Source organism: Poecilia reticulata, linkage group LG9 (genome assembly GCF_000633615.1).
Source record: "Poecilia reticulata strain Guanapo linkage group LG9, Guppy_female_1.0+MT, whole genome shotgun sequence".
Classification (NCBI taxonomy): Eukaryota; Metazoa; Chordata; class Actinopteri; order Cyprinodontiformes; family Poeciliidae; genus Poecilia; species Poecilia reticulata.
Window position 1 is genome coordinate 2,362,761 of NC_024339.1, and position 24,814 is coordinate 2,387,574.

Below are 24,814 nucleotides of genomic sequence, written 5' to 3' on the forward strand. Positions count from 1 at the left end.
ACAATCTGCATCAGAAAATGGCACTAGAGTTCTCTTTCCTGCAGCAGCAATCCACAGAGACCATAAAACATCTCCAAAGTGAACTGGAGCAGGCTAAAGTTTCTCACCAGGAACTTAAAATTACATATGAAGGAGACGTTTCTGCTTTAAGACAGCAAGCAGAAATATTTAAGCAGGAGGTAGATAAAGAGATGAAAGCTCACTCACTGAAAATGATGAGGGACCAAAAGATTATCAGCGAATTTGGAGCCGAGAAGGACAGTCTCCAAAAGCAACTCACTGTCCTCCAACAACGGTACTGTAGCTGTGAGGTTAATTATAAAACAGAGCTGGAAAATCTGAAAACGGAGCTCCAAGACAGAGATGAACCAGGACCTCCAAGAAGAAAAGTGGCCAGGCATCAAGAACCAAACGGGCAAACTACACTATCCCTGTAAAAACCATTTATGACCCTGCGTCCATGGATCTGGAACATCTGTTAGAGAATATTGAATTTCCTGATGCATCTCCCAAGGAGATAAATGACTTTGTAAATGAGATGCTGAGAGATTCAAGCATCCTTGATCCCAAAGCCATGGAAGTGACAGACCTGTGTGTGGAAACTCTGTCAGAGAAAAGGGAAAACCAAGATCCTGAACCAGTGGAGGCGTCTCTGAAGAAACATCTTCAGTGTGGAAAACGATGCGACACACTTTGAGCCTCAAGAAGCAACAAAAACTGAAGAGAAGCAAGAAAACCTCTAAAACAAGCAATTAGCAAAAAGTGTCCAGGTAAGTTCTGAACCGTTTCCAAGACCTCAAAACACATCTCATATTTTAGACCCAAAAAAAAAATGGGCGGCATCTTCACAGGAAAGAGATCTTAGTTCTTAATCAAGTGCCTGTTTCTGTGGGAGTTTGTATGTTCTTCCAGTGTTTGTGGGGGTTTTCTCCGGGTGCTCCGGTTCCCCATAGATTTCCAAAACCATGTAAATTAGGGTGATTGATCAATGTAAATTGTCCTCAAGAAAGGTAGTATTCATTACTAGAAAATTTAATTTGCGAACGGTTCAGATCAGAAAAACAAACAAAAAAAAGTCATTTGTGGTGAGAAAAGCAAGGTGATTGTTTTAGAGGACCAGTCCTGGTTTTAGAAGAACAGTAAAGCTACATATAGTTGTATTAAAGGTGAATGAGTTGAAGCCTTTGGGGCCAACCATCTGAAGCAATGATCAGTGGACAAGAGAAAAAGAGAATGAAGAAAAGACTGAATTGTTCATGTCAGTCCTGAACCATTTCCAAAACCTCAAAATACATCTCATATCTTGGACCAACAAAAACAGCTCAGCATGGTGATGCAGTGGTTAGCGCTGCATCTTCACCTAAACGAGATCTTAGTTCTTAACCAAGCACCTCTTTCTGTGGACGTTTGTATGTTCTTCTTGTGTTAGTGGGGGGTTTTCTCCGGGTGCTCCGGTTCCCCCCAAATTTCCAAAATCATGTAAATTGGGGTTATTGACTATGGACAAAAGTCTACAGAAAGAATAAATCAGAGCCACCCTGACACTATGTAACCCATCCCAATTCCAATATTGGCGGGTATGAAGGTGAGGAGGAGGATGATGGGGAGGCTGGTTGGTTATTTTCTATTGCTATGAAGAAAAAAAAAATTTATGGGGTCTCCCCTGTCAGACAGGGGCCCTTGGAATTGTCCTAACTTTTCCCCCCTTCTACCGACTGATGTAGACTTTGACACACTCACCTGACCAAAGCCAGTGAAGCCAATGTGGCTACAGGTTTAGCAAAGTACTCCATGCTCTGGTGAACCACAATACTGTCTATGGCCTTCCCGTAGTATAATGGAATGAAGGCTTCACCTGAAAAAAAAAAGAAAGGGATGAATTGTGATATAAAAATACATTGTTCAGCATGTACTTATTACATCATTTGGAGAAGCAGTTACAATCAGAAGGACTATCAATATTTGGTCAAATAAACATAATCCTGAGTTGGAGCAGTGCCTTCTCACTAATCTTCAGATTTGGGGTTTTCAATCTGACCAGCTTTCTGCAGCACACAGCAACATAAAGCAGAAACCTTTCAAAGGACTGCATATGGGATGTTATTGACAGAACAAGAAGGGTTATGGGGATTTTTACAAAGAGTTACTAAGAATCAAGTTTTTTTGACTAATCCTGTTACTGTGGAAATTCAGATTTTCTACTTTCAGGACCACGCAAGTCTCTGTTCAGACTAGCAGATGCTATCAACTGGTTGTCTGGAAGTGATGAAAGAAAAAAAATTATTTTTTGTCCTTCCATTACAAACATTAGCATCTAGGGTTTGTTAAGCTCTACTGGAAGTCGAAACTTTGGTCATAAGGGCCAAGACGGAGATTTTCACAAACACCCTAAGGGAGTTTGACTTAAAACAAATAATGAACATGTCGAAAATCCCTTCCTACCAACAGTGGAGGATCTGTAAAAGTAAAGGCTCTGAGAACCAAATGCTTGAAAAAGCTGTTCACTCCCTCATCTGGTGGCGCTGCACCAAGAACTACTGAAGGAAATGACATGAACACCTCAGACATGACCGTAACTTCCTTCTTCAGAAAATGTACACAAAAATGGAGTAGCATCAGATTTTAGCGGTTGGAGGATTTCTCTTTTGTATTTGGAAGACATTTCTCCTTTAAGTGTGGTTATTTTGGTTGTATTTACCCAGAATGCCCTGTGCTGCAGTCCACTTCCTACTTCTGGAGCAGTCTCCAGTCCACTTGGAAATCACAAATGCATTCAAACCACACCAGAGCTCATTTCAACCGAGCAGAGACTTTGGTTTATAGGCGGACCAGAGTTCACTTTTTTAGTCCACAATCAGACTTTCCAAGCAAACAGACTGGAGTTCGATCAAAGCGGTCTTAACCTGGCTGGGGTGACTTCAAGATAATGATGAAAACAGCTATTTAAGATCAACTCAGTTCCCATGCCTACATACCATAGAGAATCTGTGAGCTGACCTACAGACAAGATAGGACTGAGGATAAACCGTCAAGAGAGAGTGTGCAAAGAGGAATGGTCAAAGCTCCTTCTTGTGTGGTGCAAAGCAGTAAAGTAAAAAGTGTTGCTTATTGCCAAAATGGGTTTCTGGGAAGTGTGTGAGATTATGCAACTGCAATTATATTCATTAGTGGTGCCAGCAAATTGAATAAGGTGTTCTGTTTAGTTTATGCAAACTAAACTCAGTCTTAAAACTTAGTTTAAAAAAATCCTTGTAACATTTTTAAAAGCTGACAAACCAAAATAAAACGCTCTTAACGTCTATTCATGAACTACAGGGCCTTAAGAATGGCCCATAAATGTATAACATCTATTACAGCCTTGAAGCTACTTATTGAATGATAAGGAGAACGCCTTTCATGTTTTTATGACAGCTGCTCATTGACCTTTGGCACTGCTGTGTGTAGTTACTCTCCATGGGGGAAGAAGGCAAAAAATGATTACAAACACCATTAGTTGAAAGATGAGTTATCACTGTGATATTACAAGCTATGGCAGCATTGTTTGACGGATACTCACACACTGCAGAGATGAGCAGGAAGAGGATGGCTAAGGAAAGCAGTCCAGCATCCTTTCTACAGTAGCTGAGCAAGCGTCCCAATGTAGCCCTAGAGCTGACCTCCTCTTTCTCCTTCCTCCCTCCAGCCTCCTCCTCTTCACCAGCTGTATCCACCAGCTTCTCTGTGTCCTCGGAGACCCTTCCTCCTCCACCACGGCTGTTCCTGACGTCCAGCCCGCTCACGGAGCTGGAAACCCTCCCGAGCTGCCTCCAGAGAAGCACGACACCCAGGGAGGAGGCGCAGGTCCATCCCATCAGGCTCAGAAACCATGGCTGCCGGCTGAGGGGCTCCACCTCGGTCAGCATCAGCAGTTTGGCCAAGGTGTAGGTGATGACAACCATGCAGAAGAGGAGAATGACGGTGGTGACCCGGGCGACCCTGGGCGGGCCGTCCTCTCTGTTCCATAAAACCCCAATGGAGGCACCCAGCAGGAGGGATGCTCGGAAAAGGACAATGCCCCACAGGTCAAGGGCGGAGCTCAGGATGTTAAAGTCCAGGACATCACGTATGAAGAGGGACAGCTCTGTCCCATTGATGTATAGGACAGTGGTGATGACACTGTCAAGGACAACGTACAGGAGAGTGCAGATGACAGGTGCACAGATACCCATGCTGATTATTGAGACGCAGTTTAGAACTCCCGAAGCTTTACTGACCGGACAAATAGCAACTTTTAAAAAATAAGACTAATTATTTAAAGCTAAACTATTGAAATTTAATTTAAAAAAAAAAAACTTTTCTGGCAACTTTCATTTACATTTTCCCATTGTAAAAAAAAAAAGACCGTGGTTTAAGTATCTCAATCTCTAACGTAAACTCTTATTTTGAAATAATTTTTGCTTCCGGTTCCTTCAAGCGTATCTTCTAAATATCAAGAACTGAAGTATTTCAATGCGCCGTAAACTATTTTCAAGGATGGCGATAAGAGCAGGTAATTCCTAGTCATTCCAGTACTACTATCTCGTGACTTGGTGTTTAATATTAGCAGCTAGCAGGTGCTGAGCTAAAGTCAAGTAACGGCTAGTACCATATTGGTTTTATACCTCACCGTCCAGCAGTCTGTATGCTACTTCTGCTTAGTAACTGCATTCTGTCCCAGTTTTGGTTAAAATACATAAGCAAACAGACGCGACACTCACGCCTCACCGAAGCAAGTTGGGCTTCTCTAAACGTATGCCCGAAATGTCAAGTTTACACCGGCATCAAAGATCGTCTATACTCCAGACCACTCACAGGAAGTGCCAATAAAGCGAACCCCTTTATACTCTGGCTTTATTTCTGTTTAATAAGTAAATTAGAACCTGTTGTATAATGATATCCAGCATGGCGGCCACACATCTAAACATGTCGAAAGTTGAAGATATGAGCTATTTATTACTAACTCAGTTTGTATCTTTTTAAAACAGTGACACGCGTTCACTGTCTCAATAAATGAACAAATGAGGGGAAAAAAAAACATTGTTTTTACCTGCATTGTTAATAAAAGTTAGGACTATAATTTTTTTTTTACAATTCAGTTTTTCTCCAATTGGCATAAAAGACTACTCAAACGTGATATAATTCCCAGAAGCGAGTTCACAAGAAACAGTTAATCAGCCCATATTAATTTCCCAGAAAGGGTGGCGCATCTCGTACATAAGTGATCTGTGAAATTCTACAGCTTGTTGTGTAGAATTTCCATCTCCTCCCACATGGCTCCTCCCAGCCACATGGCTCCTCCCAGCAGATTATTCAACTGTATGCTGAAACATTATAATCACTCATTTAAATAGTTTAACCCTTTAACTTTAAAAAGCCCTGAGAATTGTTACATTATAAAGTTGACTAACTTCCAAATGTTTCTGAGAGTCACATAATTAGAAGTCCCCGCAGGTGTAAAACATATATTCATGTTTTTCTCTCCAGGTATGAATTATTTCTGTTTTGTTACATTTTATGCGACAACACAAAGTATTGCACATTTTACAAATAATACTCTAAAAAGTATGTGTCTGTGTGTTATTTAATGGCATTAAAGGTTTGTTAGAGAACATCATGGTAGAAACAGCATCATAAAAACAAAATAAGTTATAACACAACACAGGTGATACGCTAACAGGCTGGGATTAAAACCCACAACCTTACTGTTGTAAAATAACTGTTCCAACATTTGTGTCCACAAATGATAATGGAAAATAGTAAGGAAAATGCACTGTGTGGGGATTTAACAGTGGACATCAGCCCACACACATTATCAGTGTAACATGGTGGAGGTAGCATCATGCTGTGGGCATGGGACAGGAAAGCTGGTCAGAGATGATCAGAAAAAGACGGATAGAGCCAAAAACAGGACAATCCTGGTAGAAAACGTGTTAAGAGGCCACAAAGGTTCACCTTCTAACAGGTCAGTGACCTTGAAAGTGTTTAAACCATATGTGTTAAAATGGCCCGATCATTTTAACAGTTGAAAACTGTTGAAAATAAATCCAGTTGAAAACCTGGGACAATAACTTGAAATTGGCAAATATTTTTCCCTCTGGATGTGGAAAGCTGTTTGAAACACCTGGATTTGCAACTGTTATTCATATGTGAAGAAAAAAATAAAGTCAAGTGCAAGTTTTCTTCCGCTCAACAATTCTGCACTACTCTGTGTTGGTCTAATATGTTAAAAACTGTAATCTTAAGATGTGAAGAAGTGAATTTTTTTTTTGCAAGGCACTGCAGGTGTATCTCAGCGTTCATCTTAGTCGCTTTTCCATTACTTGCTGACATCGACCTTTGACCTTCTGCCTAAGGTTCCAGGCAGCACTAGGTTTAAATGCTGCTGATGCGTCATCTTTCTGCCGAGTCGTCCTCCTCAGTGGATGTCAGGCTCAGCCAAGCGGTAAGCGAGCTCAGTCTTTACGTCCTCAGAGTTGTTCTGCTCGGTGGTCAGCACTGTCTCCACGGGAAACGACAAAAACAAGCTCTCTTTGACCTTTTTGGCCGGGGGCGAGTCCACCACGCCGAACAGGGGCTCCGTTTTAATGTAGGGGCTCAATTTTAATGTGGTGGGGGGCGTGTTCTGCATCCTGCGTTTGGCGTTCTTCTTCTTCTCCTGCTTGTAGGCTGCGTTCATGTTGGCTATTACCTGTAAATAGACAGCACACACACATACACACAAAAACAGAAAAATAAGGTTTCATTTCGTTCCGTCATCATAAACGCTACCCCGCCTCTCGCCCGGAACGTTAGCTGGAGATGGGCACCAGCAACCCTCCCGACCACACTGAGGGACAAAGGTGTAAAGAAAATGGATGGATGGATGGATGGATGGATCATAAACGCTAGTTTTTATGCATCTTTCCTTTTAAGTGGATTATATTTGTATAAACTAATTTGATAAATAAAAATGTAGTTCAATGTAAACTAGTAATTTGAATTGTAAGGTGTACATTTATTAAAGTGGCTTTATTTCAAAAGTGGCATTCTGCCAAAACAACTGAATTGTATTGAATTAAATTTGAAGTTCTCTATTATCTAACCACAGCAGACATCTTTATTTCACCATGTTTAATGAGTGAGTAACAATTACATGTGGGGTTCTTCTTGAAATCAAACAGATTTCAAGAATTTTGATGTCTTGAAATCTGTTGTCTTTAATTTTGGAAGATTTTTTGTGTATTTGTCCCTGAAACACCTGACGGTAAAGCCGCAGATTCAGGGGTTATTTCTAGTATGCATATGCATATAGAGTTCAGAACAGGGTTTGATGATGGTTGTTGCCATAATAACGGTGATGACAGACATCTTTACATTCCTGTGGCACCACATGGCCACAGCACTCAATCTACATGATGGTTTCAATAATATCAAGGGGGGGAAGAATTTTCTCCAACTTGGTCCCAACGACAGAAGGTGGACATTCGCTTTCAATTACACTCAATAATGCTTAAACCTACAGATACCTTTATAATCATGGATTTAGACCTTACTTCAGATATACACATGAAGTCTATTCTAAATCAGCCAGCACTGCAAGATGTAAGGGCTCCCAGTCCAAACAGGAGACCGAAAACTGGTGCAAGGTTTTACTTCCAGTTGGTTATAGAGTAAGACGAAGGCTGTTTTTACAAGAGCCAGTAAAAACTAAACTAAATCATTCAGAGCCCTGACCAAACACTAAAAACAATGGAACACATTACACCAGTCCTTCTACCACTTTATATGAAAGAGATTTCAGAATCTTGTTATTAATCTGTAAGGCAGTACCTGGTGACGAGGCCAGAGTTACCTCCAAGATATCCCGATCCCTGGGGTTTCAATTACTACAGATCAGCAGGGACGTGTTTACTTGGTGATAACAGGAACAGGACTTCACTAAACCAACAGACTGGAAACTAATTTAATTTCCTTTTCGTATCAATAAAATATTTTTGAATTGAACTGAAACTGTAGAACAAGCTGATAAAGCAGCTAAGTTGTAGTGAAAAAAAAATTGGTTTACCCATTTTGAGGTTCCTCTGCTGCCCCCATGAGGCCAAAATACTTAGTTTTAGTTATTTATTTATTTATTTATTTTTTTACAGAAATTGGGCCTCGCTAGGCAAAAAAATAAAAAATTTTAAAGGAGTACTTTTAGACAAAAAGAAAATACAGAATCTTACCAGCTGCTTCACAACATTCTGTTGCTCATAGATTATGTCCATATATGTAGAAGCTTTCTCTTTGCACGCGTCCTGCTCTGGGTCGTCATAACTCAGCAGGTTCTGTGTGGTCTATATGAAAGGAAAAAAAATTCAGACAAGAAATAAAAATGACAAAAAAACAAAAACAAACTGAAAACATGGTTCATCTTGTCATGGAAGAAATTACTTTAACAAGAGTCTGGATGAGAAGGAATAAGAAATGTATTAAAACCTTGCAAGGTGAGAACAGAAATACAGAGTCAAAGGGGTCTATCAAGTCTCCTCTGACCAAAAGTGGATCTGGCTTCCTTTTATAGGTTCTGGTCAGAGAAGAGAGACTTGACTGGACAACAGGCGTGAATCCCTGATTGTTATGCATCAGGGATTCTGCGAAGCCACACACAGATGGTCTGACCATTTGTCTATTGTTAAGGAAAGTGGGTTGTTCTTTGATGCTAAAGAGGGCAGATAAGTCCTAGGTTGAGGAAGTAACACTAGATAGTCTCCAGGATCAATGATGTCTCCTGATAGCACTGTAGAAGTCTATAGGAGAGCAGCTTGACCAATCTCATGCTAAGATCATGCAGACACATGATCTCGTCATCAGACACAATGTAAAGCACAAAAGGGGTGAGGAGCACATTATAAAAATTTCCATTACAATCTTCTGCAGGCTCACCTCGTTGGGAAAACTGGCTTTGCGGCTATACATGAGCGAATACGGGGTGAACTTGATGGTCGGGTTGGCCGAGGTCCGGAAGAAGAACAGGACCGGGTCCAGAAAGTCGTCCCAGTCGCCCTGCTTCTCCATCACCATCTGCACCACGGCCTCCTTCAGCACCGGCGCCGTGCAGTCATGCAGCGGGTTGAGCTGAGGTTGATCTAGAGGAGACACCCTCTGCACCAAGCTCCACTTCTCACACAGCAACTTTGATACCTAAGAAAAAAAAATGAAATAATTTCCTCAGACTTGACAGATCTGACCTTGAGTCTGGAGGCTGCAGGCGTTTGGTGCTGACAGACTCACCTCTTCGCAGAACTCTGAACTCTGCGCACACACTATTGTTTTAGGGGCTCCAAACCTGACGAAAAAGAAGACTTTAGGTTAAGAAAAGTTCAAGTTTCTCTTAAGTTACAGGAGTCTGCTAAAAGAATCATCCATTTTGTCAGATTATAACCTCAAACTGTAGTGTATTTTTATAGGAATGAGACAAGACGACCATGGTTACTATGGAGGACCTGCAGAGATCTCCAGCTCTGGACGACCTGATGACGCTGAAAAATGCATCACGATACAAGTGTTTCATATCAATTGATATCAATAATTATTGGTTAATTATTTGTTTTAAATATCTGAAATGCAGCATGGCCTTTCCTGTTTTATCCACAGTTTTCACTCCACACCGTTGTTTTTTTTAAATGTTATTTTTAAACAATTGTCTATCAGGCACGGCAGCGAAACATGAAACTGCTGCGGTGCAATTCACTCAAGGTTGTTGCTAGGTAACCAAAGAGCGGGTGAGTTAGTTGATGCCATCCACCTAGCTAGCAAAGCTGGCAAAAGGATTGATCGTGTGTTTATCGCAATATATATTGTTATTAATTTATCATCCAGCCCTACTGAAGTCGCACCGCAGATGAACCAGATTCCTCTTACCTGTACACACACTTAGAGATACACCTGGCCACTGACGGCGGGTCTGCTGTCTGCGTGGGGAAAGCCTCTGGCCATTTACTAAAATAATCTATGAGTAGTATGACACTTTTGTTGCCATGCTGGCTTTCAGTGAAGGGCCCTGTTGAGGATAGAAGAGGGAGCTTCAGCATAAAATCCTGTAAATGTAATTTCTTTGAATACTCAAAACAGACCTATGAAATCTATCCCAACTATATCCCAGGGCGCATCCACTTTAATGGGCCGAACGGTCCTGGCCAGGTTCTTGTTTCTCTCCGTTTGTTGGCAGGTCTCACACAGCTTGATCTAGAAGAGTGGCAGATGTGTGTTAGCGATGCAGGATGTGAGATGTTAATGCAGCAGCAGCAGCAGGAAGAGGAAGTAAGGCAGGCTTACCCAGTCCACTACGTCCTTGATGATGCCCAGCCAGTAGTACTTGCTCTGGATCCTGTGGACGGTCTTCTTCTGGCCCAGGTGATGGCCGATGTCATTGAAGTGGCAGTCGAGGAAAATCTGCCTCTTCCTTTCAGCCTCGATCACCACTTCCCTTTTCTCATCCTTTTTGGGTCCCACATAGTACAATTTTCCATCTTGGATACAGACAGGAATTAAAAAAAAAGCAGTGGCGTTTAAAACTGTAGGCAATTCCAGTTCTCCTGATTCATTCACTACAACTTTGTACTTGTTTATCTGAGAATCTCTGAGAAAGGATGTGGATGAGTTTTACGAGTGGCCTTACCATCAAAGATGAACTTCTGGGCGTATCTTTTGAAATTTTTCTTCTGTAAAGGATTCATCGTCTGCGGAAGGCTGCCTTTGGCCACAAAAGTGTAGATGTCAGAGAGTTTGTTGGAGCTGGACTCCACCACCTCCTCCTCGGCCACCTGTAATGAATCCACGCTCAACATGTCACTCAGCGACTGCGCACCCCAAAGAGATGAAATGAGCCGACAGCCAGGCAGCCCCGGCCGGCATACTCAGCAGCAGAAAGCTCCTCTCCGCTGGGACAGACACCACAATCACAACAGCGGCAAGATAGCAAAACAGAGTCCATGGATGTCTGGGTGCGCTCCCTAACAGTTCGCCGGAGGATGAGTACGGTAAAAGGGGACGACGAAGCGGAGTTGGAGTTTTCCTAAGTGTGCAGACAATTTAAACGACCCATTATTACATTTATAGCAAAGACTCCTTCCAGGTTATACGACAGACCAAAGTGAAGCACTTTGCAGATTCACCGACTTTATTCTTAAGTCTAGAGTGCATGTATCAAAATGAGATGTTTATGCGTATTTCAGTCACATAGTTTAAGTTAGCGTGTGCCGCTCTCACCGGTGATTCTGAACGGGGCATTGGACTTGTACGCTGTTTGACATGGAGTACCATTAACACCCTTGCCGGTTTAGAAATGATGCACACCCACTGTTTTAGTTCTTCTTCGTCTACTCAAAATCTGCTTTTTCCGCTTCGTTTTCTTGATAGTACCCCCTCTGGAGGAAAATGTAGTAAATTATTTCATGTCTCTCAAGGCAAATCCTACATCTAGGAGGCTGTAATTATTCATAGTTCACCAAATTTCATTTGAACAACTTTGTACCCCTCTAAAAAATTAATAATAAAAAAAAATCTAACATATTAAAAACTTTTAAAGTCTGGCTTTCACTTCGTATTACCCTATCTACAACACACGAACGTCTACCTCATGTTTAAGTCATACTGTGTCTAAAAGTACACAGTATGAGTGTCTAAAAGTACACAGTACTTAAAAGATAATTTTTAACACCAGTTAAAAATTATCTTGGGTATACCAGCTTTGCTCAAAGAAAGTCTCTGTGTCTTGAACAATATTTCCATTTTCCTCCTTATGCCTTTAATTTGGAAGTCGCACCGGATGTGGTAGGCAGGAAGAAATAACCTACGCTGTCATATGTCAGCTGCGTTGGGATTCAGTTTTTCAGTTGTTTTTGAATAAAACCTCTTTGAACATGACAAACGAAGGAGATAAAAAGTCTCGGTTTTATGCCTGCAGCTGCTTCACAACTGATAACATCTTCCTGGACGACTACAAGCTGCATGTTCGCTTTGTGTCCGAACATCAGTTCAGACTGGAGTACCAGCCAGTGAGTCAGTAACAATTGTTAGCCACATATACAAATAAGATATTTAAAAGGACATGCTCGCTGTTTACTTTGATATAAGTGTAATTAGTAACATTTTGTCTCCACGTACAGCTGCTAACGAGGTTCGGCTGCGTGACGGAGCAGCAGTTTGTAGATGTGCTTACCAAGGTAAAGAGGCGTGAAAGCGTGAGCGTGTGACGTATTCTGTTCATAAATTGAATTTAACACATAGAATACTACGGAGGCCGTCTGGTGACATACGAGATAAAAAAAACAACTGCTGGCCACAATTTTTTTATTTTTCCCGTGTCACCAGACAGGCTCCGTACCATAGAACAGCATGTTTGCAAAGTATCTGTAAAAATGCTTCTACCCGGGAAAGGCATATTTGAATTCAGAAAGAAATAACTAATTTTCCATTGGATTACACACTTTGAGAAAACGTTGAGGCAATGAAGTTAATTAGGTAATGTAAGTGTTATCTAGCAATAAGAGCAGTCCTGGCAGATTGCGCTCAAATTCAGTTCATATTTACACTATAAAATGTGAGTTTTAATCAAATTGATTCCTTACAGGGAAAAAAAAGCAAATCCAGTAGTTCAGGTCAACTCTTATTCAGTTCAACCCAGTTTATTCCAGCTTCCAATTCCAGGTTTCCCAGGAGGTGGACAGAAGAAGGCGCATATGTGAGACATCGGCTGAAAGAACTGCTGCCATTAAAAACACATACGAGCCTCTCCATCCTCATGTCTACCATCTGCAGGTACCCAAATGCTCACTGGCTGCTTATTGTTGTGCTTTGCTGAGACTCCACATCTCCACTCCTCCTCTCCTCAGGAGTCTTACCTGGCGCCGAAGCTCAAGCAGCTGGTTGCTTACTGCAGCAGCAGCGACGCATGTGAAGAAGGTCTTACCGAACTGCTGGAGGACGTAGGAGGTGATGGAGCTTTCGTACAAGAAGCATCAGTGGAGGAATGCGAGAAATAAGATAAATACTCCCACCTTAGGTTTCCTGTAGTTTGTATTTGTTTAATAGTCATATAGTCTGTAAGGCCAGACTATATGACCAAATAGTTTGTTGAGCTGCATTGAGAAATCTGACTATAAGGCCTGCAGGTTGCCCTGAAAACATTGTTTTTCTTTCAAGCTCAGAGAGTCTACCGTCTCCCAGTGTTTGAGAAAAGCTTCTGTGAGCAGCTGGTGGAGGAGCTGGAGCACTTTGAGCAGTCATCAGCCCCTAAAGGAAGACCCAACACCATGAACCACTATGGGGTAATGAACACTTGTTTCTGTTGGCCAACCTTTGTTAAAACTCAATAAAGAATATATATGTAATAACCTACATTTGTAGGCTGCTACTTGGGTTATATTAATCAATGAAAGTGTTGTATTAGATTAAGTAAACTGGGCTACGGAGGACCGATCTTGCCATAATTATGAATTAATACAATTTTGTCTCTGTGTATGGACTTCTTGGTATTTTTTTCATATATATTTCTTCATATGGCTTAGCTTGGCTAAGCTTCTCTGTCTGAAGAAGCACAACCTCATTTCTGTTTTTTCTTTTTGATTATGAAAGACCAAACCTGACCTAATCATTTGAGTACAGGAAGAAAAAGACATTATATTAGTTCATTAAGACAGACATGTTCATGGATCTTGGTCAGTTTTAAAAATAAAAGGCATCAATAAATAAAGACATAATTTCCCAAGACCTTCCTAAGAACCCGAGCGTGTAGCGATGGGATGTTTTGAGATGGCCGCAGCTTTTGGAAGTTGCTTTATTCGGGTACTTTTCTCGTCTCCGTAGATTCTTCTCAATGAGTTGGGCTTTGATGAGGACTTCATCACTCCTCTGAGGGAGCACTACCTGCAGCCTCTCGCCTCCCTGCTGTACCCGGACTGTGGAGGCCGCTGTCTGGACAGCCACAAAGCTTTTGTTGTCAAATACGCCTTGAACGAAGACCTGGATCTGAGCTATCACTACGACAATGCAGAGGTCACTCTTAATGTTTCCCTGGGCAAAGAGTTCAAAGATGGAAACCTTTTCTTTGGTGACATGAGACAGGTGATGCTCTCAGCTCCACATGATGAAATGAACTCCATTATTAGCATGTAATGACATTGAGACATATTTTCTAAACCTGATTTAAACGTTGCGGTCCTGTCGCTTCCTGCAGGTGTCCATAAGTGAGACGGAGTGCACGGAGGTTGAGCACAGGGTTAGCGAGGGCCTCCTGCACAGGGGCCAACACATGCATGGGGCCCTGCCCATCTTCTGCGGCCAGCGTTGGAACCTCATCATCTGGATGAGGGCCTCGCAGGAACGCAACAAGCTGTGCCCCATGTGCAACAGGAAGCCCTCTCTGATAGAAGCAGATGGCTTTGCTGATGGATTTACAAAACAGTCTGAGTCTCAACAGAACAGCTTCTGTGAATTAACGTGACAGTATCCAGCTGCTGCCCGTCTTCTGTCACCCACAGGGGCTTTAGGGACACACACACAAACACTCACATTTTCTATACCCTAGACCTGGCCACCCCTGGTCAGCCTCTCTAGGCTTTCTGCCCATCTGCAGTAGTCGGTCAGTGAGAAGCAGGGTACTTCATGAAATCTTTTTAAAGAATCATTTGAACTATTTCTAATGGATGATATTTTGTAATGTTTTTGGCTGTCAAATATCTATTAAAATGTCCAACTCTGTCAGAACTCAAACAAACAACTCTCACATTATGAAGCCATCCCAGGCTTCCTTGGCTGCTAGCAGGGCCTTTCTCTATACACAGAATCAATATTAAACACATCCAGTCAAAAACAAAACAACATCCCAAGTGCATGCAGATCAGATGATTCCACCTTTTCAGTGTCACATTTTCTTTTTGTGTTTGTAATAGAATTTTTCCAGACTGAAATGTCTGAAACGGTTAGATTTCCTTATCAAAGATCTTCTGTGATTATTTCAGGATAAGTTTTATAAGAACCTCTGTGGTTTGGTAAACATGGTCCAATAAGGTAATTAATGTTCGCCTGCAGTACAGCCTACGCAGCTGCTGAAGTTCCAGTTGATGCTTCATAAAAATCCAAACCAGTCAAAAAGAAGTAGTTTAAGAATATCTGTACACTACTTTAGTTTCAAATAGGTGAGTCATTTTCATAGGCATGCAGATTATTATTTTCTTTCTATAAATAAGGAAAATCAAAGTCAAAGTTCAGAATAATGGAAGTTTAATTCAACAACTCATGGGTTTGATGCCTGTCTCCAACGCACATTCTGTGTCCCGTTCATTGTCGGCCATATTCTCACACATTTTAAAATGGAAAAACACAAATGTCAGCCTGTCAGTGGCAGCTTTTACAGGAAGTGAGCCTATAAACACATAACATCAGCGCCTTTTGGTTGTTTCTTTTTGTTCTTGCTAAGTGTGCCAATTTGGAGTTTTGCAGTAAAGGGAAACAGGGAAAAGGCTCTGTGGGATTAGATAGACTCAGCAGACACACCTAGCACAGATATATACACTACATGCTAACAGTGCAAGGCAGAGCTATATACAGGAAAATGTACAGTTACTAACAAAAGCTGATTACACATTTCCTGCCTCATAGTTCATCTTTGTACATACAGATGGCATCATTTAGTATTTTTTGGTTAATTACAGTTAGAACTCAATTATACAGAGCTGCTTGTAAAATGATTATATTAATTACATAAAGTTACAGGATATTGTAAAGAGATACATATTTTCTCTCTTTGGCGTTCTTTACATTATAAATGTAACTAAATAAATAAATAAATTCAGTTCTTAATGTACTATCCACAGGACCACATGTCATGATGACACTCATTTAAAACCCTCCCGCGATCTTAAGAGACGGGGTCAATTGGACCCCATGAGCATTTTACTCTGTATGCGGTCCAGCAGGGTTGAAATGAACTCGCGTACGCATTTACGAGGTTTGTTGTTGTTGTGTGGTTTTGGTCCGACGAGTCAACCCCCACACTTCCTGCTGTCAGACCGTGACAGCTGACGCGCTCCTCCAGAGCATTGTGCTAAGACCGGGGGAGGGTTAAAAGTGAACACCTTTCCAACAAGTTATCATAGCGTCGTCTCGCTGCTGATATCCCGTCCCCGGTGGCGGTCCATGTCAGAGTCGTAGTCCGACTCCATCTCAATCTTGACCTGAGGCACAGGGCAGGCCATCCCTCGGCCCATAGGCATGGCCGGTGAAGACGGGCAGGAAATCTTCAAGTGGAGGGTGATGCTGAGGAAGGGCAAGCTCTAGTTACCAGACACACCCACAGCCAAGAACACCAAGGGGCTTATTGAGGATCACACAGGAAGCCCAGGCATGAGGTATCACCGCTCCAACCAAAAAGAACCCTGATGCCTCATACCACAGACCAGGAGAGGGTACGGACAGTTTGTGGTGTAGCTTTGCAAATAATTTCTCTTGTGGGGGTCAGTAGGGAGTTCTTCCAAAACTAAAAACGGAGTCTGATGTGGTTTGTCTGATAAGGTATTCTGGTTTGTCTGGTATTCTCAAGTTTCAATGTTTTTGAATTAATAAGTGATGTCTAATTACCAACACCCCACTTTCCTCCTCATGAAATGAGTTTTCTTACATAAGATAACATTTTTTCAAAACATGCTATTAATGTTCCCAAACCTGAAAAACCCAGTTTGTTTCCATCAGTCTAACTCCAAAGAGGGAATGTAAAGAAATTCAGATCAGCCAATAATCCCTGCTTTTGTTGATAGGTAACCATGCTTCTTTCAAAGCAATGCAGACATTATGGAATCTTTTTTTTTATTTTTTTTTAAATATCAAGCTTGCCACAAAGGACAAAACCAGATAGTTACAGATCATATTTAAGTCAGGAGAATCTGTGGCTCCAGTTGAGGACAGTCGGTTCACAGATTATCAAGCTGAGGTGAGGCTGAATTTGACATGCAGCTGTGACTGATGCACTACAAAAAAAACCCAGCACAGTGAGGAAAAAGAAACAACCAAAACAGAGCCTGATGCATATATGAATATAGGTAACTACAGACAATGGCCTGTATGTACAAGATAAGCACCAAACTAAAAAACAACAACAGACCATACATCATGAAATCCCAGGTTATGCTCAACTACACAGAGAAAAGGGATCTGTGGTTTCAGGAACATGACATTTCACTCGATCACCCGCTCCCTCCTCATAAAAAGCATCCAAAGTGGGAACAGACATCAGAGAAAAATGCTGTCAACTGAGCTGTGTGTGTACAGAGAGCAGTGCAGCACATGTACATGATCATCACATTCCAATCATCTGCATTGCCTTAAAGTGCATGGAGAGGAAACTGAAGTCACATTTAAAGATACAGAGAGATTTAACCAGGAGGCGACTCTGCTCTCAGGAAGGAACACGTAAAGTAAACAACTGCGTCTTTAAATGTGTTCAATGACACTGAGAGGTGAACAGAGGAGAGGGTCAAACAGCAGCAATACATTATCTGAAGCTGCAGTATGTAACTTTTATAAAAATATTTATGTTTTTTACTTGTTTGTTAAAGGAGTCAATATGTCATGACAGTATGATCTGTGAAAAAAAAAAAATCAATCTTCTCGACCTTCGTCCTGAGCTACTACTGAAGAAATTCACCGCTCTAGTCAAAAACAACTTATCAAGAGTCAGGAGGAGGGTCTTAGCGCTGTCAATCATCCTCGTGTGGCTCTGCTAAATGTGCTAACAGAGAAACAATTTACCATTACAGGAAAACCGTTTATCCGCCATCATCGGTGGACATGCTAATTAGCATTACCTTTCATGACAGACTCTGCTATCAGGAAGAAGGGTGATCGACAGCGCTAAGACCCGCCTCCTGGCTCTGATTGGTTGTTTCTAGTTAGCACTGGGAGAAGGCAGAAAAGCTTGATTTTGTTAAAGATTATCTGTCTTACATTGTCATGACTAATGACAGTTTTAACAAATATGTAAAAAAAAATTATAAAAGTTATGCAGTGCAGCTTTATGAGTCTGAACTAACAGCATGTTAATACAACAATATAACAGGACAATTTCCATTTCATGACCAGGAAGGGCAGGACTCAATGTTAATCCTGAGTTTTTTATGTATTAAGGTGAAAAGTAAAGTCAGTGAAATATATTATTTAAATTATTGAAAATTTCAATAAATAGCTTACTTAAACTGATGTTTTCAAGCATTTATTTCTGTTAATTGTTATGATTTTATGCTTACAGCTAAAGAGAACATGACTTTCATGATTAGGATATTACATTAGAGCATTAAAAAACATTGTTACAGAAAATGTGGGCTTAATGAAAGGTATGGTTCATTCCTGCTTAGAAGGTTGTTTTCCAAAAGGTGCTTTCAATCTGACAAGCGAGGCTTATCAAAAAGAGTATTTTCATTTATTGAAAATTGTTGCTTTTGCGTGGCATTTTCTCTAAATTTTGTTCGTGAAAAACTATGGCCTATGGACTACTTTCTGTTGATCTATCACATAAAATCTCAAAGAAAATACCCAAAAGTTTCTGCCTAGAATGTGACAAACTGTGAAATATGACGTTATTTTACTAAAATAACATGTTGGTTTAACCACAAGTTCCAAATAAGTACTGTTTTTTTTTTTTTTATTTTGTGATTTGCCAAAAATTCTTCGGAATCATTTATTTGTTTTGACCAGTGTTGTTTCCTTCTTTCTTTTTTCTTTTTTTTACATTAACCCAGTTGGTTAAATAGCTTTAATCATAATTTTACAACCGGATTTTGTAATTATTCAGGTTATTTCTGCTTGATATTAACACATTTAATAATCTGAAACATTTAAATGTTACAAAAAGCAAATCTGTAAGTCTGTGAATGGGGTTAATACATTTTCACAATACTGCTTCAAACAAAATGTATTGTTTTTTCTTCCCCACAGTTTATGTCTATCTTATATGTTTTTATCAACTGTGTGAAGTTGTAAGGTCTGAACGGAGCCAGTAGGGAAAACAAATGCAACAAGATAAACAGGAAATTTAAATTCAGACTATTTGAATACAGAGACTTTTCCACAGCAAGCCAGAATATTTATTCTGAAATGCTGTGGAAGCAGGAACAGGACGGAATGAGCTCAAATAAAGTGTAAAAACTTTCTGTTGTGAACTACAGAGAAATGAAGTCAATGTCTAAGGGAGAACATTGTTTAATTGTCATTTTTGTGAACTGACCCTTTACATTGTGCAGCTTTTCTGTTTGGGACGACATGCGGGGTGTGTGTTAAAATACACTACGTGTTGCGGCGCGCTGGCAGTGCGCTCCCCACTGAGACTGCGCTACGTCGGGGTACACCAGGTCTCTGTAGGGGATGTGCAGCTTTAGAACACAGTACCTGCGGTCCAGGTCCGACTCGGAGCTGGGCGAGTGGTTGGAGTAGCCGTGGTACTTCTCCTGTGAGCACCACGCAGTACAGAAAGCGGTCAGTCATTAATATCATACCCCTGGAATTCCTGCAGGGGGCAGCAGAGGTCTGAGTTTCTCACCTCCTCCTCGCTGTCGTCTGCTTTCGGCTTCTTCTTTTCCTTGTCCTTCCTCTTCTTCTTGTCGTCTTCCTTCTTCTTCTTTTCTTTCTCAGGCAACAGGTCGTCCAGCCAGGCCAAGTCATGCTGGGAGAACATCATGTCCAGCACCTTCCGGACCACCATCAAACCCAGGATCTGGTGTTTGACACGCAGAGAACATGTCTGTTTAAATACAGCTCAGTTATGCTTTAAGTATCTACTGTGTAATCCCAGTAAACACTCAGCTCCTTTATTTAGTCTTTTTCAGCCTCATCATAAACATCTTTCATTTCTTATCCATTAATATGAACTAGTGTCAAATAAAAGTTGGCTTATGGACTTTTCATTTAACTTGTTTCGTCTCCACAAAATCAAGGCTGCTTGCTGTGAAGAGAAACATCCTATTTTGATACATTACTTTGAAAAAAATCATTGTATTTCATTGACTTTCTTTTTTTTTTGCATTTTGTTGCCTTAAAAGGATGAAGTTGATCAAATATCTTTCTAGTTGATTCCGTGGGATAGATAGTGTTAAAGCAGTAACTCAACCTGAGCAAGCATGTGGGGACAGTGGAAAGAAATACTGCAAAAACACTAAATCTTACTAAGTGTTTTTGGTCTAGTTTCTAGTGTAAACATTTTAGTACCCCTGAAATAACAGAAAGCTAGCTTGTAAGTAACTTTTCATCATGAAATAGGAGTTTGTTTTAAGTCAATAATTTCTAAATATTCATTTTAAATACATTTCAAATAAGTGAAACTTGTGGGGTTCCACAAGGCTCAGTTCTTATTTCCCATTTATTTATATTAAATTATTTATATTATTCCACTTGCTGGCATTCTCCAGTCCTTTTCTGATATTTCCTGTGACATTGCGTTTAAACTGCAGTACTAGTACTAGTTCCACTGGCATTTTATTTCATTTATGAAAAAAAAATAATGTTCTACTCGTGAAATAATCTGCCAATAGAACTGATACTTTTTCATCAATATGAAGGAATTATTGTCTTAAAACAAGCTCCCACATATTTGTGAAAAGTTACCTGTAAGTTAGTTTATCTTATTTCAAGAGTACTAAGATACACTGCACTGCACTAGAAACTAGACCAGAAATACTTGATAAAATGTTGAGTTTTTGCAGTGCAGTGCAATAGGAAATGATATGAACATACCATGACAGGAAAGATGATGGCTAGGAATGTGGATTTGAGGACCCAAAGCACAGCCAGGCATATGATCTGGATAAGTGTGAAGAGATGAACCCTCCTCAGAGGAACGTGACGGAGATAGGTGAAGTCCGGCTGGTGTTTGGACGGCATCAGGTACAACTTGATCCGGTCCCAGAACTGAGAAAAAGCAACAGCATCACAGTGTCAAAACAGAATTATATGGAAATCCATTAGAATAATAATTTTTAAAAATCTATTCATTTTCTGTCTGGTTTACTGAAGCTGAGAAAAACAGAATAGAAACTTGTTTCTCCATCCTGCAAAGTTTGAACATGTTGAGCTCGTCATAAATCCTCAGCGGATTTGTCCTCAGAATCTCTCCGTTGGAGTTGATTGTATCAGTCCGCTCACAGCTTTGTTTGTCTGTCAACTTTTAATAAGTGACTTCCCATTTGCTGTCAGCTCAACAATGAGCAAGATGGCCAGACAAAAAGAAAGAAAAAAAAGCTATTTATGAAGGTAAATGAGAGCAAACAGATGGCCTACCTGGATCCCACTGAGGGAAGCTACACCCATGTAGAGGAAGACGCCGTACAGCACAGGCATGGGGATGAACTAAAGCAACAACACGTGAAATTATGTTAATCTGCTACAGATCTCACTTATGCAATATGCTAGCCTCATAAGCATAAAGAAACTCACGGGAAAACAAACATTCAGTCAGAAAACTTGCATGACATGTTTACATAGAACTTCACTAGCAACATGGCTTTAAGTTTGAGTTTGTAGATCTCATTACTTCATGAACTTAACCATGTGTGGGCGGGTGGAGAAGCTGAAGAAACTCTAAATTTCCACATTTAAAGCTTGAGTTATTGTTTTAAAAAAGTTTTTCCTTTGCTACATTGCAAAAATAATAACTTTGGATGGAGAGCATTTGTCAAAAGCAATTTTTAGATTCCATGTCTGAATACTTTTGCAAAGTACTCAATAAAAAATGTGTTACTGATGAAGTTTAGAGTATTTCCTACCTTCAGAATTGGGGCGAGAAAGATGGACACTCCCGTGAGAACAAACACCAAGATGCCCGTGACTCTCTGCTCTCTGTAGGTTTGACAGAAGACATTTGCTTCATAAAGGTTCTTCTCAAACTGCATAAAGTGTATTATTCTGTTATTTAAAGTGACAGCCTGAACTTTACATTAGTTCTGTTTCCATTGCGCAAATTGAAATTATGAAAACAAGCACATCAATTAAAAAAAATCTTTTTGATAAAAAGTTTTTGTGCTGGGATGAGGTGAAACACTTTTGGCATCACGCTGTTGATCCGCATGTTACTACTGGTGAAAACGACGAAGAAAACAACAGGAAGTGGTAGGAAGTTTATAGTTTATCTGTCATGTAAGTATTTACTTCTGTTGCCGCCATAATTTTTATGACATCACCTGAACAAGCTTATTCACGTGTGACTTTAATTTCTTATGTAATGGAAACACAATAATTGTGAAATTATGCTATTTGACATTGGCTGAAGTTAAACAAAGATTTGCTCACATCTGTTACGGAAACGCAGCTAGTGACTTTATCTGCTTGTAATTGTTTGACCAACCTGACTCCCAGGAACTGCGGCTGCTCTCCTGGAGCGCTGGATTCACTCTCCATCTTCAGGGAATCGATGTGGGCGATGGAGATGACCGTGGCAGCCACGTACCAGGGCAGCCCCAAGAATGAGCAAGCAGCCATAAGAACCCCCACCCAGAACAGGTCCAGGTGGTAGCCACAACCTTTCTGTCATGGAAACCAAACGGATTGCAGTGAAATTTGGATTTAAGACAGGACCCGTTGGTATAGCGGAAGAGAACGACTGAGAGCATACCTTAAGCTTGTTCTCCTTGCGGTTGACGATGACGGCGCTGATCTGCTGGTCCATGAAGATGAGGATTGTCACGAGGAGTGCTGGAACGAAGCTGGCCAGGTAGATCCACCAGGGGTTCTTTCCAAAAGGCATCACCAGCCAGCCACGGCCCGGCCGTGTTGGCTGCCACACAGGACAGGAAGCTTGATTAGAACAAAAATGTCTGCATTCATAGTCATGGAAGAGGCAACTGGTTAAACAAGTAACAACAGATTTGTTCAATTCAATTTATCCATGTAGTGCCAATTCAAAACATCTCAAGTCAAAAGGTCGGTCCAGTCCAATCATACATATGTTCCAATGCAGTCATGTTCTGTCTATTATTCAAGTTGGTTTAAAAGTTTCTACCAAAGCAAACCCAGCAGACTGCATGGACTTGCAGCGTTCACTCCACCTGGATGAGGATTATATTGATGACCTGCATTGTTGAGTTGCTGATTTCACAGCGATCCCATCACACAAAGTATGGCACAGGAGCTTGTTTTAAGTCAATAAGGCTGCATTCACACTGCAGCCTGAAGTGACCCATAATGTGACCTGTATATGATCTTTTCATGACAGTCTGAACAGCACAGGTCAGACTTATTTTGAATGCGACCCAGGTCACAACATTGGATTCCTCAATTCCTCAACAGTGAATAAAAGTTTTAGTTCCACTGGCCGATTGTTTCACTGACACCATGGGACAAATGCATTTTTCCAGTAAAATTCTGCCAGTGGAACAAGTATTAGTACTGTGGTTTAAACGTGAAATACAGCTGACTGTCATTGACACACAGGGCCTTAGCGGTGCCAGTCAACATTGTATATGTCTAGTTAGCATGGCCATCAATGATTAACTTTTTTCCTGGAACTGTGAGTGTTTCTCCACCATTAGCACATTTAGCAGCTTGAACATGAGGGTGATTGATAGCACTAAGACCCTCCTCTTGGTTCTTATTGGTTGTTTTTGGTTGGGAGCGGTGTATTTCTTCAAACAGCAGTAGTAGCGGAGAGATCAATCTTTTCACAGATTATCTATCTCATCTATCGACATGGTGACAGTTTTAATAATATATGCTCAAAACACATTTTTTGTAAAACTTACACACTGCACCTTTAACTAAAAGGAATGTGTTTTACCTTAAATTCAGTTGGGACTATTAGCTTAGGAGTTTTGAGTCCCACCAACATGTCGAGCCCAACAAACGTCATGATGGACATGAAGATGGAGAAGTCACTGATGAGTTTCCTCAGCTGGTAGGACAGTAAAAAAATAAATCCATCGTTATCAATAGAACGGAAAGCAACTGAAAACAATCGCTTGCAAACTGTTTTCCGAACAACTGAGCTACCTTGGTGGGGAAGTAGCGGCTAAACTTGAACTTCTTCAGAGAGACCGTCATGGAGTAGGTGCCAAAGAAGAGGATGAAGGACATGAGGGCCAGATCAGGAACGTATTTGCACGACTTTCCGACCAAAGAGCCTCCGTACTTCAGACACTCCTTCTTGCTCAGCTGACTCCAGTCCAGAGCTGTCACATTCAACTGGGATGGCGGGCGGCAGTGTTGGGCAGACAGGAGAGGGCGAAAAGTGAAGCGTTTCGGCAAAGACAGAGTAAACATTGTCAGAACGGGTTTTGAAGTTAGAAACCGCGGAGAAGAGTTAGATGGTGGCAGGACCAACGGTAAGAAACAAACAAAGGTGAAAAAGAGGAAAGCAAAGCAACTTCTCTGTCACAAAGACATGATACTGGGGTTAGCTGTGAACAAGCACTTTAGCTCTTTTCCAACTATTTTTGACTTGTTTTGTGGCTTAAAAAAATGTTGCGGATTCTGGACACATCAAGCTTACGACACAAACAACCAAAATTTAGTCCAAAAAAAAAAGAAAAAAAAGTGAAAACAAGCACTTACCCCAGAGACACTAGAGCTGTTATCTGGCATTGGAACTAAACCATTGAAGATGATTGCAGCCACTGTTAGTGAATGGTGGAGAGACACACACACACACACAAATACACAGGGTAATGAGACAGAAAATAAGAGTGGGTGAGGAGGAAAACAAAAGGGAAGCAAAAAGAAATGCAAAACATGATGAGAATTCAACTGCTGGACATTGCTGTGAGCACTCGCAGACACATGCGGACGAACAAAACGGTACTCA

The 24,814-nt window shown here is 40.9% G+C and overlaps 3 protein-coding genes across 6 annotated transcripts in view; 1 reads left to right on the forward strand and 2 right to left on the reverse strand.

Moving 5' to 3' along the window:
- abcb9 (ATP-binding cassette, sub-family B (MDR/TAP), member 9) overlaps positions 1-5,534 on the reverse strand; it is a 17,653-nt gene extending 12,119 nt beyond the window's left edge. For both annotated transcript variants that reach the window (XM_008417292.2, XM_008417291.2), the window contains exons 1-2: positions 3,557-5,534; positions 1,741-1,855 (exon numbers count right to left, since the gene is read on the reverse strand). In XM_008417292.2, coding sequence (XP_008415514.1) covers positions 1,741-1,855; positions 3,557-4,208 — 767 coding nt within the window. In that variant the 5' untranslated portion in view covers positions 4,209-5,534. The remainder of the gene's footprint in view (positions 1-1,740; positions 1,856-3,556) is intronic.
- Positions 5,535-11,785: 6,251 nt separating this feature from the next.
- On the forward strand, positions 11,786-15,422 carry ogfod2 (2-oxoglutarate and iron-dependent oxygenase domain containing 2). Its single transcript, XM_008417289.2, has 7 exons — positions 11,786-12,035; positions 12,147-12,203; positions 12,688-12,798; positions 12,873-12,972; positions 13,183-13,307; positions 13,846-14,103; positions 14,216-15,422. Exons 1-7 carry the CDS (start codon positions 11,901-11,903, stop codon positions 14,480-14,482), a joined length of 1,053 nt encoding a protein of 350 aa, XP_008415511.1. The 5' UTR covers positions 11,786-11,900; the 3' UTR covers positions 14,483-15,422.
- Positions 15,245-24,814, reverse strand: part of slc4a5a (solute carrier family 4 member 5a) — a 37,203-nt gene continuing 27,633 nt past the window's right edge. For 2 of the 3 annotated variants that reach the window (XM_017306887.1, XM_008417290.2), the window contains 11 exons: positions 24,565-24,599; positions 24,004-24,195; positions 23,792-23,905; positions 22,631-22,792; positions 22,364-22,542; positions 21,786-21,858; positions 21,301-21,369; positions 20,758-20,931; positions 19,568-19,741; positions 19,417-19,475; positions 15,245-16,296 (listed from right to left, as the gene is read on the reverse strand). In XM_017306887.1, the coding sequence (XP_017162376.1) occupies positions 16,131-16,296; positions 19,417-19,475; positions 19,568-19,741; positions 20,758-20,931; positions 21,301-21,369; positions 21,786-21,858; positions 22,364-22,542; positions 22,631-22,792; positions 23,792-23,905; positions 24,004-24,195; positions 24,565-24,599 (1,397 nt within the window). In that variant the 3' untranslated portion in view covers positions 15,245-16,130. The remainder of the gene's footprint in view (positions 16,297-19,416; positions 19,476-19,567; positions 19,742-20,757; positions 20,932-21,300; positions 21,370-21,785; positions 21,859-22,363; positions 22,543-22,630; positions 22,793-23,791; positions 23,906-24,003; positions 24,196-24,564; positions 24,600-24,814) is intronic. The other variant, XM_017306888.1, reaches the window with a different exon arrangement.

What these genes read in the sequence shown, in the direction of transcription:
- ogfod2 (XM_008417289.2), top strand. Translation starts at nt 11,901, where the DNA reads ATGACAAACGAAGGAGATAAAAAGTCTCGGTTTTATGCCTGCAGCTGC. An exon ending in CTCATGTCTACCATCTGCAG is followed by an intron (nt 12,799 to 12,872) that starts GTACCCAAATGC and finishes TCCTCTCCTCAG; the next exon opens with GAGTCTTACCTGGCGCCGAA. An exon ending in ACTGCTGGAGGACGTAGGAG is followed by an intron (nt 12,973 to 13,182) that starts GTGATGGAGCTT and finishes TTTTCTTTCAAG; the next exon opens with CTCAGAGAGTCTACCGTCTC.